The sequence below is a fragment of the Oratosquilla oratoria genome, chromosome 21 (genome assembly GCF_046742065.1).
Source record: "Oratosquilla oratoria isolate Oo_2021 chromosome 21, ASM4674206v1, whole genome shotgun sequence".
NCBI lineage: Eukaryota > Metazoa > Arthropoda > Malacostraca > Stomatopoda > Squillidae > Oratosquilla > Oratosquilla oratoria.
The window spans coordinates 17,638,180-17,657,214 of NC_134797.1; the positions used below are offsets into that span (position 1 = coordinate 17,638,180).

Consider the following 19,035-nt stretch of genomic DNA (forward strand, 5'->3'; position numbering starts at 1 on the left):
TCTTTTTGCTACCCATGATGACTGTACTAAAGAGTAATATGTACTAGCTAAAGTAATAGATTGCAATGAGAGCTCATGAGACATGCGTACTTCCCTTTTCAGAGCTAGCCGGGAACTAACGCTTAGTTTCGCACAAAGTTGGCGAAATATTCTCCCTCCACCTTCCTCCCTTCCCCTCCACAATCGTATTGGCCGTTGATACACTGGGCGAGTGTAAATTCAATCAAATTTCAATGTTATTCGCTGCGCCTGAAGGTCCTAAGTGGCACGCCTCCCTCTAGTGTGGGTTGCGCCTTTAAATCTGTCCCTTTAAACCTCACCCAGGACCTTTAAATTGCGCGCGGCTGGAAAATTATTTGTCGGGATTTATTTCTAAGTGGTATACGAACATTTTGAACACAGTTTTGAAAAATGCCATATCTTGACCAAATTCACCCCCCCAGGTGTCGCGTACCCCCTTAACAAGCTAATCCCTCTGAAACTACTACATTCACACTTGTCCCCTTTTCCCTTGTAAAGTGGAACTATACAGGCACTCCTCCAGTCCTCCAGCACTCTACCTTCTCTCCAGCAAACATTAAATAACCTCACCAACCAGTCCACCATCACTGTACCTCCATTTTTAAGACATTCTGCATGGCATCCATCCAGACCAGGTGCCTTACCTGCTTTCATCATCTTAACTGCTGCCTTCACTTCATCCTTCCTTATTTCTCCTCCATTTTCCTCACTCATCACTCTCATTTTCTTAGCATTTCCCATTGCATCTATCTTCCCCTCCCTATCCTCCTTCACATTTAGTAACTCCCTAAAATATTCTGCCCATCTTCCCCTTACTGCCTTCTCCTCCATTATCATCTCTCCATCTGCACCTTTCACCTTTTCTTCTCTACTTGATTCGCCTCCTCTTCCTCTCTTAATTTCTTTCCAAAACATCTTTTTATTACTTTCAAAATAACATATAAGAATGGGAAAGACTTTCTCCCCATTTTCTCTTTTCCTGCATGAGGGGAAAGAGCAGGGAGGGGTTGACATTTAAACAAAGCAGCCTTGCTGTGGATCTGCTGTGTCTTACGACATTGCTTATGACCCAGGGCAATGGGCAAAATGCAGGGATGACCCGTCATCCAGGAAGAGCCAAGAAAAGAGGGAGGGAGGGGTGGTGAATAGGAGTGGAGTATGTGGGGATGAAATGGGTGGGAGTGGATTATGTCTTAGAATTTGGCTACCTCCCTTGTAGTGGGGGAAAAAGCCAATGGTATATGTATATATATGTTCATTCAGGAGGTGCCAAGATAAGAAGGAGGGTAGAGGGTGGAGGGGAGTGGAGTGTATTGGGGATGGAATGGGTGGGAATGGTTTTTATGTCTTTTTGTTTTTTGGCTACCTCCCTTATAAGGAGGATAAAGCCTTTGGTATATGTATGTATTATTCTTTTATTTAAGAGGACTTAAATACATACATATACCAAAGGCTTTTTCCCCTTACAAGAGAGGTAGCCAAAAAACAAAGGCATAAAAACCACTCCCACCCATTCCATCCCCACATACTCCACTCCCATCCACCTTCTTCCCTCCCTCTTATCTTGGCTCCTCCTGGATGACAGGTCATCCCTGCATCTTGCCCACTGCCCTGGGTCAGAAGCAGTGTCGCAAGACACAACACATTCATAGCAAGGCCGCTTCATTAAATCAGCAACCCACCCTCTCTGTCCCCTCATGCAGAAATGGAGAAAATGGGGAGAAATCCCTTTGGGCTATGTCAATTTATTTTTCACACATACTCTCTCACCCCCCATCCCCCACCCACTCCTTCTCATGCATCACAGCATCATCCATACACAACCATTCTCCATTCACCCCTATCTTCTGCCCTCTCCCATCCTTCCTCAACAGACATTCCCCCCCTTTCCCAATGCCCCATTTTACCCCATTCATCCATCTCATCCTTAGTCACCCCTTCAGGTTCACTCCTTCCACCTCTACCTTCCACACCTCTTTTACTAATCTTTCTTCACTCATTCTTTCCATGTGTCCAAACCATGCCAATACTCTTTCATCAACACTATCTTCCAACTCCCTTTCCACCCACGTTCTCCTCTTCACCTCCTTGTCTCTCATTCAATCCAACCTAGTAAACCCTATCATACTTCTCAGACACCTCATCTCAAACACATTCAAACTCCTCTCTTATGTTCCATGTTTCTGCCCTATACAGTGCTGTTGACACAATCACACCTTCATACAATCTCCTCTTAGCCTCCATTCCCAAATGTCTATTTCTCATTACACTTTTTAATCCCTCAAGGCATTTACTTGCTTCTCTCAATCTACATTCTACCTCCACCTCCACTCCTCCCTTTCCTGCCACATTCACACCCAAGTTTCTAAAAATATCCACTTTTTCCAGTCTTAAATAGAATACATTATATTGACATATCTATATATACTGTATTACCATTTTCTGAATCAGAGTCTGTGCCTTTGGTGATTCCCAAAAGAGAACTTCTTTTGGTCCGCACACTTGAGGATCTTGTTACCAGTTTCCTAGGACCCTCTTCTTCTTCTTCTTCCTCTTCTCCTTCTCTATCCTCCTCTTGATCTTTCTCACTGTCTGTAGTGATAGAAGCTTTGGAAGCACTTTTAATCCTCTTGGAAGTTTTGCTCTTCTCAGGTGAAGACTTACTGCTGGTAGGTGCAGACACCGCCGATGAATTGGAAGAACTGTCACTATCACTATCTGCAAAACAAATCAATTTCTTAAAGTTCAAACCAAAGGAGGATTCACGGAGGATCCCTCCTCCAACACATACATACATACATACATATACCAAGGCTTTTTTCCCCCTTACAAGGGGGGTAGCCAAAAAGGACAAGGCACAAAAACATTCCCACCCATTTCATCCCCGAAAACACTCCACACCCCTCCACCCTCCCTCCCATCTTAGCACCTCCTAGATGACGGGTCATCCCTGCACCCTGTCCACTGCCCTGGGTCAGAAGCAGTGTCGCAGGACACAGCACATCCACAGCAAGGCCGCTTCATTAACCCCTTCCATACGGTGCCGCACACGTAGGCGTCATGGACTTAGATCTCAGTGGCAGCAGCCAATGCCAGCCGTACGACGTGTCGTAATAATACTCGCATCATAAAATATAGTCACCGCTTATATCGATCGTTCTCTCTTTCACCCGCGAATTTTGAATACCACAGAGAATGGGATTCAGGGCACATTTGAGAGAATGTAAAAACACAGGGGCGACTACAATAAATATAATCAAGACGCCGATATGGCAGCCTCGCGAATACACTCGCTCCCCATGACGCCTACGTGTGCGGCACCGTATGGAAGGGGTTAAATCGGCGACCCCCCCTCTCCTTCCCCATATAAAGGAGAGGACGGGGAGAAATCCCTTCGGGCTGCGTCAAAATTTTTGCTCACACACACTACCTCACCCCCATTCACCTGTCCAATCCACCTCATGCATCACAACATTTTCCTCCAACACACTTCTCAATAATACCCCTCAGCTAGTAGATGCTGGAATATCACTCAACTAGTAGAAGGGGAACGGATGAGAGTGGAATGGTTGGGAATGGGTATATGTCTTTGGACTTGGCTACCTCCCTTATACAGGGGAAAAAGCCTTTGGTATATAAATAGATAGATAGTAGATGTGCAAGTAAAATGCTACTGATTTTTTTTTTTTTTTTTTTTTTTTTGTGTTTGTCTTTGTCTTTCCCCAGGTTATACTTGGTGGGCTGAGTTTGTGTAGTGTGATGTGAGAGATGGGCTTAAGGTTTTTGCATAGCTTCGTGTGCTACTCACGCTAATTTGCTGCTCTATGGGGAAAACTCATTTCTGAATGTACATAGATGTTCTAATAGTGTTGTTTTAGTACAACCAGTTATCATTACAAATGACTTAGTTTGCACTGTTTGTAGGAGTCTTTGTTTTCTCAACTGTTGGGTACAATAATGTAGAGATAATTAATTTTAGTTGTTGTTGTCGTTCCCTAGACTGTCTGTCCGAGCAGTCCCGTCTCCCCAAGGAATGCCACAGCCGAAACTGGGTTTTCCCACAAATCCTTTATAGAGTGTATGTTGTGTTGTTTGTGTGCATGACTGTGTGTAATGCAGTCTTCCATTATGTGTTGTATGGTATGGGGCGAAGTGTTACATCCTGGAGCTGCAGCATCTACGTTGTGGGACCACCCCCCAACCCCAAGAGTTGGGGGCCAAACGGCAGCAACCAGCCCTGGCCACTGGCTCTACGCAGGTGGCACCAATCCCCAAGAGGAGCTGTTGTTGTCGTTCCCTAGACTGTCTGTCCGAGCAGTCCCGTCTCCCCAAGGAATGCCACAGCCAAAACTGGGTTTTCCCACAAATCCTTTATAGAGTGTATGTTGTGTTGTTTGCGTGCATGATTGAGTATAATGCAGTCTTCCATTATGTGTTGTATGGTATGGGGTGAAGTGTTACATCCTGGGCAGCTGTTCACAATGCGGTCGTCCAGCCTCTTCTGGTAGCTTAGAAGTGCTGGGTGGTGGCCGCACCACAGTCTGGCCAGGTGGACTCTGTCCTTTTGTGGGAGAGAGGATTCAGAAGGGTGGATATCAGGGGGTCTGGCATGCAGCAGTGTGTTGTCTTTCAGTGTGTTAATGGAGCGGTGAGTGATATGATTATGAATATGTTTCCGGAGGCTGGTATTTGGTGGCTGTGGAGGAAGAAAAGAGAGCATGTGTGTGTGATACAGGTCTCTGGGTGTTGTTTTAATGTTTCTTGGTGTGTGTGGGTGTTCTGCTATGTAGTGTAGCGGGTGTGATGTGTTTGTGGTGGCTGCAGCAAGTGTTTTTGTGCCTCTTATGTCGAGGTGGTCCTTGACTTTGAGGACTTTTGTTTCATGGTGTAAATGGTCTGTAGGTGTTGTATTTGTGCAGCCTGTAATCGTTTTAGGGCTTTGTTTTGTATGATTTGAAGGGTGTTGTGGTGTGTCTCACTGAGATTAGGAGCCCATGCAGGACTCGCATAATTCATCACTGAGCATATGCATTGTTTGTATATTGTTGTATTAGTTTCTTTGTTTTGTCCAAATGTTGTTCCAGTGATTGACTTAAGTGCATTAAGTCTATGCAACTCATAAGAACTACAATTAACTCCTCTTAGGATACCACAATCCCAAGAGGAGTTAATTGTAGTTATTATGAGTTGCATATTGCAAGGAAGGGGGAGGGGGAGGGAGGAAGGGTAGGAGGTGGTTACATGTGAATGATATTCTAATGCAGCTCAAAGGGATTTATCCTATCTTCTCTTTTTTCTGCATGATGTGCAGCAGTCTTGCTGTGAATGTGAAGTGACTTGCTTTATTGCTTCTGACCCAGGGGGATACAGGGATGACCTGTGATACATGAGAACCTAAAATGAGAGGGAGGAAAGGGTGAAATTAAAATGGGTGGGAGTGGGCACTTGCCTTATGACTTGGCTATCTCCCTTATATTGGGGGGAGGGGGGGCTTGATATATAGATAAAAATATGAGTTGTGTATAGATAGAGATGAGTGTTTTCCATGCTTGCAGTGTTCCACTTCTTAAATTTAGTTGTTATCATCATAAAGTCCTTTTTTGTGTAGGGTGAAGACCACATGTGTGTCACATGTAAAACCAAGTACTTTAGGAATTTTGTCCAGTGGAAGAGGATGACCATTTAATCTGGCCAGTGGGCACTTCTTTGTTCCAAATTGTGGTAAATAGCTTGTGGCCGAGTAAAAAGGCATCTAACATTCAAGTAATGCAAAAATAGATCACAAATACAAGTTCAAGAGAAAGCCCTAGGAGTAGGAGGAGTAGGAGTAGAAGGAGGAGAAGAAAGAGGAGGAAGAAGAGGAGGCAGAGGAGGAGGAGGAGAAGATGATCTGCCTGTGGTGATGGTGCTAGTTCAGATTTCAGATGATTTTGAAATTAAGCATGATGACAGACAGTTAACTTTAAGTGAAAGGTTCTGGTTATAGATGGGCATCATAAACCAGTTTAGCCCTGTGGGATACAAATTCTCAGCACATGGCAAAAACATTCATATATACATATGCTAAATGCTATTTCTCCCTTACCAGAGAGATCCTAAGTCATACATACACCAAAGGCTTTTTCCACCTTACAAGGGAGGTAGCCAAAAAACAAGCATAGAAACCACTCCCACCCATTCCATCCCTAACATACTCCACTCCACTCCACCTACTTCTCTCCCTCTTATCTTAGCACCTCCTGGATGACGGGTCATCCCTGCATCTTGCCCACTGCCCTGGGTCAGAAGCAATGCTGCAAGACACAGCACATCCACGGCAAGGCCGCTTCATTTAATTGGCAACCCCCCTCTCCAAGGAAAAGACGGGGCTGCATCAAAATATCATTCACACACATTCCTTCACCCCACCAATCACCCACCCACTCCCTTCCATGCATCACAGCATCATCCACATACAACCATTCTTCACTCATCCCATCTTTAACAGACATTCCCCCACTTTCCTAATGCCCCATTTTACCCCATCCATCCATCTCATCCTTGGTTGGTAGCCCCTCATATTCACTCCTTCCACCTCTGCCTTCCACACCTCTTTTACTAATCTTTCTTCACTCATTCTTTCCATGTGTCCAAACAATCCCAATACTCTTTCATCAACTCTATCTCCCAACTCTCTTTCCACGCCCTCTCTCATCCTCACCTCCTCATTTCTCACCCTATCCAGCCTAGTAACCCCTATCATGCTTCTCAGGCATTTCATCTCAAACACATTTAAACTCCTTCACTCAATCACTCCTTCATACAATCTCCTCTTAGCTATCCATTCCCAAATGTCTATTTCTCATTACACTTTTAAATCCCCCAAGGCATTTACTTGCTTCTCTCAATCTATATGCTACCTCCACCTCCACTCCTCCCTTTCCCACCACATTCGCATGCAAGTATCTAAAGCTTTCTAATTCCTCCAGTCTTTCTCCCTTAACACTCACTTCCAATTTGTTGACATTCTTTCCTTTTGTACACCTCAACACATACTTTTACCCACATTTACCTTCAACTTCCTTCTTTTGCACACCTTCCCAAACTACATCACTAACTACCTTGATCCCTCCTCTGATCCTGTTACAAGCACAACATTGTCAGCAAACAACAACTAGCTTATCTTCCAGTTTTCTTCATTTTCTTTATCTATGTCCAATCCCTGACCCATTACCCTTACATTTACCTCTCGCACCTCCCCATCCATGGCAACATGACACATCACTGGCAAGGTCCCAACTTTATCTCAAACCACTCCCTCTCTCCATTTCTAATTCCAACACAGGCCCTACCACTCTCGCAAAAACTCTCAACTGCTCTTAACCCCTTCCATACGGGGCCGCACACGTAGGCGTCATGGGGAGCGAGTGTATTCGCGAGGCTGCCATATCGGCGTCTTGATTATATTTATTGTAGTCGCCCCTCCATAATGACATTCTTTCTAATTCTTTTGTAATCGCATTTTCTATGGTTATCAAAATTCACGGGTGAAGAGAGAACGATCGATATAAGCGGTGACTATATTTTATGATGCGAGTATTATTACGACACGTCGTACGGCTGGCATTGGTTGCTGCCACCGAGATCTAAGTCCATGACGCCTACGTGTGCGGCACCATATGGAAGGGGTTAACAGCTTTCCTCCTATCCCATATATCTGCAATACCTCCCACAGTGCCTTCCTGTCTACCCTGTCATAAACCTTTTCCAAATCCATAAAGGCCCAAAAAACATCCTTACCTTTTCCTAAAGCTTTCTCACATATCTGCCCCACCATGCAACCCCTACTTGTCCCAAACCCACACTGCTCCTCACCAATTACTCCCTCTGTTCCTCTCCTAATCCTCCCATAAGACTTTCCAACTACACTCAACAAACTGATCCCTCTGATACTATTACACTCACACTTGTCCCTTTTTCCCTTGTAAAACAGAAATATACAGGCACTTCTCCAATCCATCAGCACTCTACCCTCTTTAATACAAACATTTAACAACCTCACCAGCCAGTCCACTATCACTGCACCACTCTGCATGACACCCATCCAATCCACGTGCCTTACCTGCTCTATCACCTTAATATCTGCTTTCACCTCATCTTTTCTTATTTCTCCTCCATTTAGCTCATTCATCACTGTCATTTTCTTAGCACTTCCCACTGCAACTACCTTTCCCTCCCTATCCTCCTTCACATTTAGCAACTCCCTAAAACACTTTTCCTCTTATTGCCGTCTCTTCCATCTCCATCTGCACCTTTTACCTTCAATCTCTACAGTACTTGATTCACCTTTCAAAATTTTCTGTCACACTCTTACCCCACTTCACATCTGCTCTCCTTTTTGCCTCCTTTATTTTGTGCTTTACTCCTCTTTTCTTTTGTACCTCTCATATGATTCGATCATCCTATTTTGCAACCAAACTGTGAATGATTGTTTCTTGTCTTCTACTATCTTCTTTGCTTCCTCATCCCACCATTCACTACCCTTCCTTCTATTTCCTCCCATCCTCCTTGTTCCACACACCATCTTTGCACACCATGTGACTCCCTCCTTGAAATATCCCCATTCCTCCTCCACTCCTAGTCCTACTCTATCCTTCACTTCCTCCCACTCCTCTCTCAGCTTCTTGTACTCCTTCCTTTTCTTGCTCATTGAAGCAGTTCACTCTATCCACCAACAATCAGAGATTGCTTAAACTATCACCAGCAGCTCTACAGTTTATTCTTACCTGATGATGCTGTGGAAGAGTTTGTGGATGACTCAGACGACTTTTCTGATGACTTTTCTGACACCTTCCTGGCTGATTTTCTTGGCTGATTTTGTGGAGTTTGCTTCTGGTTGGCTGCAGTTTTTGAAGGCCCTTTACTAAGCGCTGCCTTATTCAAAGCCGTTTTATTCATAGTAGCTTTATTTATGGCTGCTTTGTTTAAAGATGGTTTATTTAGAGCTGTCTTATTCAAAGTAGCCTTTTTTGATGGTCCTTTCTTACTTTCTGTTTCCGAATCACTGCTATTGTCTGGACTAAAAATGGACTTTTTCTTCTGTGATGACTTCTCATTTCCTGGTGTTGTTGCTGCTCCCGGGGCTGCACATGAAAAATAACAAATATTCTCAAAATGCATACATCAATGTTTGAATACAACTATGAGGAGGGAGGAGGAGGAGGAGGAAGAGGGACACAAGGCAGGAGAAGAAACATTGAAGGGGGATGGGAGGGGGATAGGAGGATGAGAGGAGATGGGAGATGGAAGGGAGATGGGAAGGTATGGAAGGAGGGTGGACAGAGGATGGAACAGGGATGGGAAGGGAAAGGAGGATGGAAATGGGAGGAGGAGGAGGAGAAGCCAAAGGATGAGCTAGAGAAAGAGTAGAGGAGAGGGCAGAGACAGAATAGGAAGCAGAAGAGAGGGCAGAGGCGGGAAGCATATGGGAACAGAGGAGGAGGATAGAGGAGGAGGATAGAGGAGGGGGTTAGAGGAGAGGGCAGAGGATGGGGGACAAAGGATGAGGCAGAGGAAGGGGACAGGCAATGGTGGAAGAGGAAGGGCCACACATGGAAGAGAAATTGAAGAGACTAAGGAATAGCGAGAGGAGGTAAGTGGGAGGTGGAATAGATATATGAAAATATATCTAAAAAAACAAGTAAATAAAATTAAATAAAATAAAAAAAGAGAAAGGTGGGAAGGGAGACATAACAGGAGGGGAGCATGGCATGAAAAAATAATGAAGTGTAAAAAGGCACAAAAATGAATTTGAAAATACTGAAAAGAGGAAGGAGTGGGAGATTAACGTGAAAGGTAATAGTGGGAAAGCCACTTAAGAAAAACCATTAGTGTAGTAGTCACTATAACAATAATGCACTTTACCAAAACCTTCTTTTCAAAAAGTGATATTGTATTAAAAAGAAAGAGCACACATACATATTTCCAGAGAAATCATCTCTACCAAATTAATATCATCAAAGTTGCCTCCCATGCCAAGCTACCATGAATGGTCTATAAGCAGTTAGAAACTGTTAATAGAATCATTATAACTACGGTAACCAGATCTCACGTCGACATACATGGATTGTTATTAGTGTCAATGCACAGATGCACTTGGCTGTGGCCTTTGCTTTCTCTGATCAGACAGCCAAAGCAAGTGACAGTAAGTTCCTGTGACATCACAGGAACTTGAGCAAGCAAGCTCATGTTCACTGCCAAATAGTCATCAGTGAATCCCATTTGCCCTATATGTGTAAACATACAAAGGAAAAGGGACAGCTTCAGATGCACCAAAGTGCCTCTTGCCAAAACCTTAATACCATCTAAGGTGAAACTCAAAATAAAATGGTGTTCAACTTGAGGCAGATATAAAAAAATACATAGAATATCAATAAGAAATACTTTCTGCCCCACCTTTTTTCCCCTGTGCACTCGTTTTCTTATTCTGAGGTAGATTCTTTGCATTTTTCTGTGATTGCGGTGTATTGGCCTTACTCTGCAACTTCTGTGGTCCGCTTTGATTGGCATTCCGTTGTCCTACTTTTGGAGCTCCTTTTCGCTGAGCTGTTCCCTGTGCATTGTTTCCTGGTTGCTTAGGGAGGGTGGTGGCGCTTGTCTTAGGCCCTCGTTTATTTGGCACTTCAGGTTCAGACTCTGAAGAAGCTCTGAGGACAAATTAATATAATTACTACATGTAAAGTTCCTTTCCTTTACCTCTTAATCTCCATGAACTTCACCTGTTTGGATATACTCAATGACTATAATTTTTTACTGAACACACAAACATTTACACACATGCACACACACACACACACTTCAGCGAATGGACGGCTTGGATGACGTTCTGAAGAAAACTGAAGTCTGTGGATCCCAACGCAAAGAGAAGTGCCTAGTGTTTTTACAGGGTGGGGGGGAAATTGCTCGTGGAGTAGTGGGAAAGTAGGGAAAGAGGAAAAGGGGAGGGATTACTGAGGGAAATGGAAGGAAATGAGGAGGGAGTAGACTTGGCCCAGCCAGACAAGCGAAAGGTAAACAAAAGACTGAGCGATGATGAAATGTCTAATAAAAATGTAAAGATTAGAAGTATAGAGAGGAGCAATACAGTAGAAAGTGACGAGAATATGTTCCAGGGATTTAAAGAGGGTGGGGGGACACAACCCCCCCCCCCCCGACTGATAAGACTAGAGGAGAGAGTTGATAAGGTGATCGAGGACTTGGAAAGTAGGTTAGGTAATGTTGACTCCATTTTCCAGAGAATTGAAAGGTTGGAACAACTAGAGAAGGCAAACAGAAACTTAACTGATGAAATAGAGGACCTAAAAAGACAGTTAAGAAATGTAAAGGAGGAGAATGAGAAATTTAAGAATAGTAATGAAAACAGAGAGACAATAGCTAAAGAAGCTAAAAATTGGAGAACAACCCAAGAAGGGAATAAGCTTTCATTCACTGACATAGTCAAACAGCAATTGAAAGAACATAATGAAGACTCAGTTATTAAAGTGATGAGACAGAAGGAGAATATAGTAAGAGAATTAGCTGACAAAAAGAAATGTATAATTATATTAGGAATGGAAGAGAAACATAACCCAGATAGAACCGCAAGAATCAAGGAGGAAAATGAAAGAGTAAGCAGTTTATTAAAATTAGTCCAGGAAGATGAACCAGATATTATAAAGGAAATTGAGGAAAAATTCAGACTCGGAAAATATAGTACAGATAAGACCAGACCAATTAAGATTAAATTCAGGTCACAAACAACGGCAGAGAAAATTCTATCCAAAACAGGGAAACTAGCAACAAATGATCAATATAAAAAGGTATGGATAAAAAGAGAAATGAATAAGGAGGAAAGAGAGGCAGAAAAGCAAAAAAGACTTGAAGCTAAGGCAAAAAACGAGGAAAGAACGGAGTCAGAGAAAGAGAGATTCTATTGGAGAGTAGTGAACATGAAAATAAAGCAGTTCGACATACAAAAGAAAAACATAAGGGAAACAGAGAACACAATGGAAGTGGCAGAAAACTAAGAGCGTCTTACACAAATATAGATGAATTGATAACAGGATTGAATGAACTGAATGATTATTTGAAAGAAAAAGAACCGGACATAATGGGAATTGTAGAAACAAAATTAAAAGGCCCACTACCACCCAACAGTGTAGGACATGATGCATACAATTATTGGATTAGAAACAGAAAGAAAAAACAAGGGGGTGGAGTTATGTTCCTGACTAAGAAGGATATAAACGTGAAAGGTGTCATATATGGAAAGAATACAGTAGAGATGATTATGATAGAAGTGGAAGACCGAGATAAGAAGAGCAGAAAATTTGTGATCAATTATGTGCCTCCGAAAACAACCTCATGGGAGGAGAGTGAACATAAAAGTATGTTAGAGGACACAAAGATAGCATTAACTAAAATAATGGAAGACGGAGGAAGAATAGTTATGATGGGCGACTTTAATTGCAAAGAAATCTGCTGGGAAGAAATGACAGTAAAGAGTGGTGATGACTCATGGGGAAATGCTCTACTTGAGATGATTACTGACCATTCAATGACACAATGGATACAAGAGAACACTAGGTATAGAAATGAAGAAGAGCCATCGAGACTAGACTTAATAATTACATCTGAACCTAGAATAGTGGACAAGATTGAATATAAAACACCAATAGGTAAAAGTGACCACATATTGATTGAACTGGAACTTAATGAAGAAAAATATATGAAAAGAAATGAACAATATAGAAAAGGAAGAATGATGTATGAAAAAACAAACTTTGATAAAATAAGAGAATTCTTCCAACAAGAAAACTGGGAAGAAATATACAAAGAAGAAACATCAGTGGAAGAGAAATGGAATATTTTGACAAAAATTTACAAAAAAGGAGTGGAAAAGTATGTCCCAAGACAAAAACAAGAAAAAGAATATGTAAAATGCTGGTACAACAAAAGCTGTAGGGAGTTAAAAGACAAAAGAGACAAAGCCTGGACCAGATGGAAAAAAGACAGACCTGAAAAATGGAAAATATATACCTGTTATAGAAATGAATATGTACAAAAGTGCAGAGAGGAAAAAAGAAAATATGAAAAAGATGTTATAGAAAAGTGTAAAGATCAACCAAAACTATTCTACAGATTTGTAAACAATAAACTGAAAAACAAACAAGACTTGGAGAAATTAAGACAAGGAGGAGTTGAATACACTGAGGAAATGGAAATGGCAGAAATTATGAACAAACATTTTAAATCAGTGTTTACAAGGGAAAATATACAACCTGAAGAGATTGAGTGGAAAGAAAAAGTCCCCCCTATGGAAGAAATAGAAGTAACAAAGAATGAAATATTGACACACTTGGGTAATTTTGATGTCAGAAAATCGCATGGGCCAGATGAAATAGCAAACTGGATTCTGAGAGAATGCAGGAATGAACTGGCAGACAAAATACATAGCATAATAAGCAGTTCCTTAAAAGAAGGAAAAGTTCCAGAAGATTGGAAAAAAGCAAATATAGTACCTATATATAAAGGAGGAAATAAAGAAGAACCTACCAACTATAGACCAGTCTCTCTAACAAGTACAATAGCAAAAATTTGTGAAAGAATTATCAAAAGTAGATGGGTAAAATACTTGGAAAAAAACAACGTACTAAATCCAAGGCAATTTGGATTCAGACAAGGACGATCATGCGTCACCAATTTAATATGTTTCTATTCAAGGCTAATAGATATAATACAAGAAAGAGATGGATGGGCTGATTGTGCATTTCTAGACCTAAAAAAAGCTTTTGACAAAGTACCACATAAGAAGTTGCTTAAGAAATTAGAATATGAAGGAGGAATACAAGGTAAATTGCTAAATTGGATGGAAGACTTTTTGCAAGAAAGAAAAATGAGAGTAGTGATAAGAGACCAGCACTCAAAATGGAATGAAGTAATAAGCGGTGTCCCGTTCTGGCCCCAATAATGTTTGCTATATATATTAATGATATGGATGAAGGAATTGAAAGCTATATGAGCTTCTTTGCAGATGATGCAAAACTACTGAAAAGAGTGAAAACTGAAGAAGATTGTGAATCACTACAGAGAGATCTAAATAAAGTACAAGAATGGAGTAGGAAGTGGGAGATGGAGTTCAATACAAAAAAGTGTAGTATAATGGAATTTGGAAAAAGCAAAAACAGAATAACAGGATCATATAATTTGGGAGAAGAAGGAATAAAAAAAGTAGAAAATGAGAAGGACCTGGGAGTCATTGTTATGAATAATATGTCACCTGAGAAACATATAAATAAGATTTTTGGAGAAACTTATAATTTAATAAGAACAATCAAAGTGGCATTTACATACCTGGATGAAGAAATGGTGAGGAAAATCCTAATCACCCTGACAAGACCAAGATTGGAATATGCAGCAACGATATGGTCACCATGTACAAAAAAAATGTATAAAAAAACTTGAAAGAATACAAAGAGCAATTACAAAATTGGCACCAACACTCTCAAAACTATCATATGAAGAGAGACTACAAAAACTTAAACTACAGACACTAGAGCAAAGAAGAGAGAGAGGAGATTTGATAGCTATTTACAGAATCATGAAAGGCATAGAAATTACTGATAGAGAGAATCTGATAAAATGGGATGACAGAAATACAAGAGGACACGGAAAGAAAATAAAAAAAGACAGCTATAGAAGAGATTTGAAAAAGAACAGCTTTCCTCACAGAGTAATAGACAGTTGGAACAAGTTAGATGAGAAAGTGGTGTGTGCAAAAACAATACATGAATTTAAAAATAGTTTAGATAAAATGAGATATGAAGACGGGACACCACGAGCATAGCTCCCCTTCCCGTAAAATACAACTAGGTAAATACAACTAGGTAAATACACACATTTGCTGATGAGGCAAAAATCACGAGGAGTGAAAAACAAAGAGGACTTTGGTCTATTGCAGGAAAATCTAGACACTATTTTTGCATGAAGCCAGGTATGGGACATGAATTTCAATACCAAAAAATATAAAGTACTGGAAATTGGCAATAGCTACAAAAGACCATCTTTAATTAAACTCATTACAAAAGTAAACGAGGAGAAAGATTTAGGAATGTTGATTTAAAAAACACCTGACAGAAATATGAGTAGGACTGGGGGAGATGTACAGACTGCTGCAGAAGAATAACATGGCTTTTCACTATATGGATGAAGAGATAATGAGAAAACTCATTGAAACCCTGATCTGCCCAAGACTGGAATATGCATCAGTGATATGGTAGTATATAAACAACATCAAAAGATTACGAAGGGCAGCAATCACACTAGTTCCCAGCCTGGCAAATAAACAACGAGGTATGACTAAAATACTAGTTCCCAGCATGGCAAATAAACCATGAGGTACGACTAAAATACTGGGTATGCCAACTTTGAAAGATTGAAGAACAAGGTGATATTACAATATTCAGGTCACTAAATGGGCTAAATTACACTAACAGAAGACATGTCAAGATTAGGGATAAGAGGGTTTTTAAGTTCATGAGAACAAATTAAGGAAGACTATATGTCAAAAGGTTGTGAAAAAATACTGCTTTCCATATAGATGCATAAATACTTGGAATGGCTTAGGTGATATAACCCAAACTGGAGCAATACATGAATTTAAATCTAAATATGACAACTGGAAATTACAGATTCAGTTGGAACAGTACATAAATTACAAAGGAAGACCATGCTGACAGAAGACCTTTTGGTCCATAACTCAGTTGGATGTGGGAAAAAATACTGAATAAAGTCAATAAATAAATAAGTAAATAAATAGATGCTAGAGAGTAAACATTATAATACTCTATAATAAATGGCATGCATTACAGCATACTACTTATCTGTTTATCTAAATGAATCTTAAAACTTTGAACTGTACTACATTGCACCTCCTCTGCGGGAAGTTTATTCCATTCATTTACTACTTAGTTGGTAAAATTGTTTCTACCCACTTCCAAATTAAATCTAGTTCCTGACAGTTTGAGACCCTTATTTCTTGTCTGATTTGCATTCAGTGTGAAAATTTCATCACTTTTGATGTCAGTTCCTTTTAGAATTTTAAAGACCTGTATCAAATCACCCAAGTCAATGCTTTTCAGGGAAAATAGATTCATGTTTTAGTCAATTTTTGTATGACTTATTTCTGATATTTGGAAAAAGTTTTGTGGTTCATCATTGTACTTTTTCCAATCTATCAATATCTTTAATGAGATTCGGTGACCATAAGGAAACAGCACATTCCAAATGTGGATGAACTAACAATTTATATGGCTTGTTAATGACAGATGGAATTTTAAAATCTGAGGATAGATATGATAGATTGGAGAGTAGACGATCAGACCTAATGAGAGTTGCTCCTCTCCTGTATACAATGAGACCTCTCATTAACGGACATTAATTAGCTGTGTTTGTGGTGTTTTCGCTGTGTTTTTGGTGTTTTGGAGTGGTTTTTGGGTGGCATAGTGATTGCACGCACTAAACAACAGCACCAAAAACACCGAAAACACAGCGAAAACACCACAAACACAGCTGATTAACGTCCGTTAATGAGAGGTCTCACTGTACTACAGTTTGGTAAATACACACGTATATACACATATACACATGCAAACAGACACACACACACACATGAGAACATTTTTTTAGAGAAAAGTATGGGGAGCAACAAAAAACAGGTTTAGCAGATATAAAAGTAAAACTGAGGAAAGTGGTTAATCTCTTGGGATCGTTGGATGTGACAAAAGCTTCAGGACCTGACAGGATCTAAAACTGGATACTTAAAGAATGTAGGGAACAACTGGCAGACAAGATCCAAAGTCTTCTTACATGTTCACTGAATGAAGGCATTGTGCCACCTGATTTGAAAAGGGCAAACATGGTGCCAATTTACAAAGGTAGAAACAAGGAGACACCACTACATTATAGACCAGTATCATTAACCACCACAATGGTGAAATTATGTGAAAGGGTTGTGAAAGATCAATGGACTAAATATCTTGAAAAGATGAACATTCTGACATCGTCAATTTGGCTTCAGATCTAGAAAGTCACGATGTGCTGAATCTTTTCAACTTTTATTCAACTGATTGATGCACTGCAAGAGAGAGAGAGAGGGGTGGGTGAACTGCATGAACCTTGACCTAGAAAAGGCATTTGACAAATTACTTCACAGTTGACTAATGTCGAAATTGGAGCATGTTGGAGGGAATGGCAAACTACTACAATGGATGAAAGACTTTTTGAAAGAAAGATACATGAAGACAGTTGTAAAGGATAAGATGTTATGATAGAGAGCAGTAACAAGCAGAGTTCCACAAGGTTCAGTGTTTGCCCCTATAACGTTTCTTGTCTATGTCAATGACATGATGGGAGGAACAATAATCATGAGAAGAGTGAAAAATGAGGAGGATGGTAGACTATTGAAAAAAGGTCTAGACAATGTTTTTGCATGGAGCCAAGAATGGGAAATTAAGTTCAATACCCCCAAAAAATGTAAAGTACTAGAAATGGGTAATAGTGGCAAAAGGCCACCCTTAAACTATTCCTTGGAAAGTGAAACCATTACAATTGCAAAAGATGAGCAAGACTTGGGAATGTTAATAGAATACAGCCTGTCACCTGACAGACATGAGCAGGATTGTGGGAGAGAAATATGGGCTACTACAGACTACTGTATCCACTCTATGGATGAAGGGATGATGAAAAAAATCATCGAAGAAGTTACATGAGTTTATGAAGGGGACAGATACCCCAAAAGCTGCTGAAAACTGTCACATTTTACAATATCAGCGTGGGGACATGATTGACAAAGTGTTGTACTAGTGGTTTTGCCTGAAAAGATCTGAAGGAGTATCAATAACAGGCCCCATGTTGCAAGAAAAAGGGCGCAACCTAGCAAAGAAGATGGGTGAAGCGGAAACATGCCAGTTCTCAGATGGTTGGCTACACCGATTCAAGACTCGGCATGGAATAAGGAAGCAGAATGAGTTTTTATTGCAAAGAGGAAAGAGCTACAAACAAGCTGACATAAACTATTTTAAAGTAGGTTGTAAGGGAAAGAAAGAGAGGCAAACAAGTACAGAGGATAGTGATAAACTGGAGTGATGAACTGGGTGTTGACAAGTGAGGTGGTTTTGTTTATGTGCTTTTTTATGTTAAGTTAAATGTTTATGTTATGTTAAATGATGTTAATAGTGAGTAAAATGAGTTGATTGTAGACATAGTGTTTTTGTAACCCTTCACTTATTTCAGTAACCCCTTCAGAAAAATACAGAGAAGGTTAGTGTCTAATGATGAACTGTATGGTGGTGAGTGAGGTGGTGTGGCCGCAATCATGTGATGCTTTGTTTATGTTACGGTATGTGATACTATATGTTAACTGACATTAATAGTGAGTAAAGGGGGGTGATTGTAGACATATTTCTGTACCCCCTCACTTACTTTAGCAACCCCTTCAAGTATCCGGAATTTTCGAGTATCCGGCATGCCTATGGTCCAATTGATGCCGGATAAGAGAGCTTTTACTGTAGACACTATTTTTGCATGGAGCCAAGAGTGGGAAATAAAATTCAATAACAAAAAATGCAAAACACTGGATATGGGCAATAGTGGCAAAAGACCATCCATAAAACTATTCCTTGGAAAGGAAACCCATTACAAAAGCAAAAATGGAGAAAGATTTGGGAGTGCAGATAACAGACAACCTGTCACCTGACAGACCTATCAGCAGGATTGTGGGAGAGATATGGACTACTGTAGAATATCAAAGTGCTGTTTTACTATGTGGATGAAGAGATGACGAAAAAACTCATCAGAATTCTGATACTTCCAAGACTGGAATATGTGTCAGTTGTATGGTCCTCACACAGAGTGAAGGATATAAGCAAGATGGAGAGCATACAAAGGGCAGCAACCAAACTGGTCTTCAGTCTGGCAGATAAACCATATGAGAGACTG

General features: G+C 40.5%; 1 protein-coding gene across 1 annotated transcript in view; it reads right to left on the reverse strand.

Annotated features, from left to right (window-relative positions):
• The window catches only part of chm (lysine acetyltransferase chameau), a 92,073-nt gene that overhangs the window by 48,037 nt on the left and 25,001 nt on the right, over positions 1–19,035 (reverse strand). The window contains exons 5-7 of the mRNA XM_076205127.1: positions 10,456–10,706; positions 8,787–9,143; positions 2,458–2,739 (exon numbers count right to left, since the gene is read on the reverse strand). Of these exons, the coding sequence (XP_076061242.1) occupies positions 2,458–2,739; positions 8,787–9,143; positions 10,456–10,706 (890 nt within the window). The remainder of the gene's footprint in view (positions 1–2,457; positions 2,740–8,786; positions 9,144–10,455; positions 10,707–19,035) is intronic.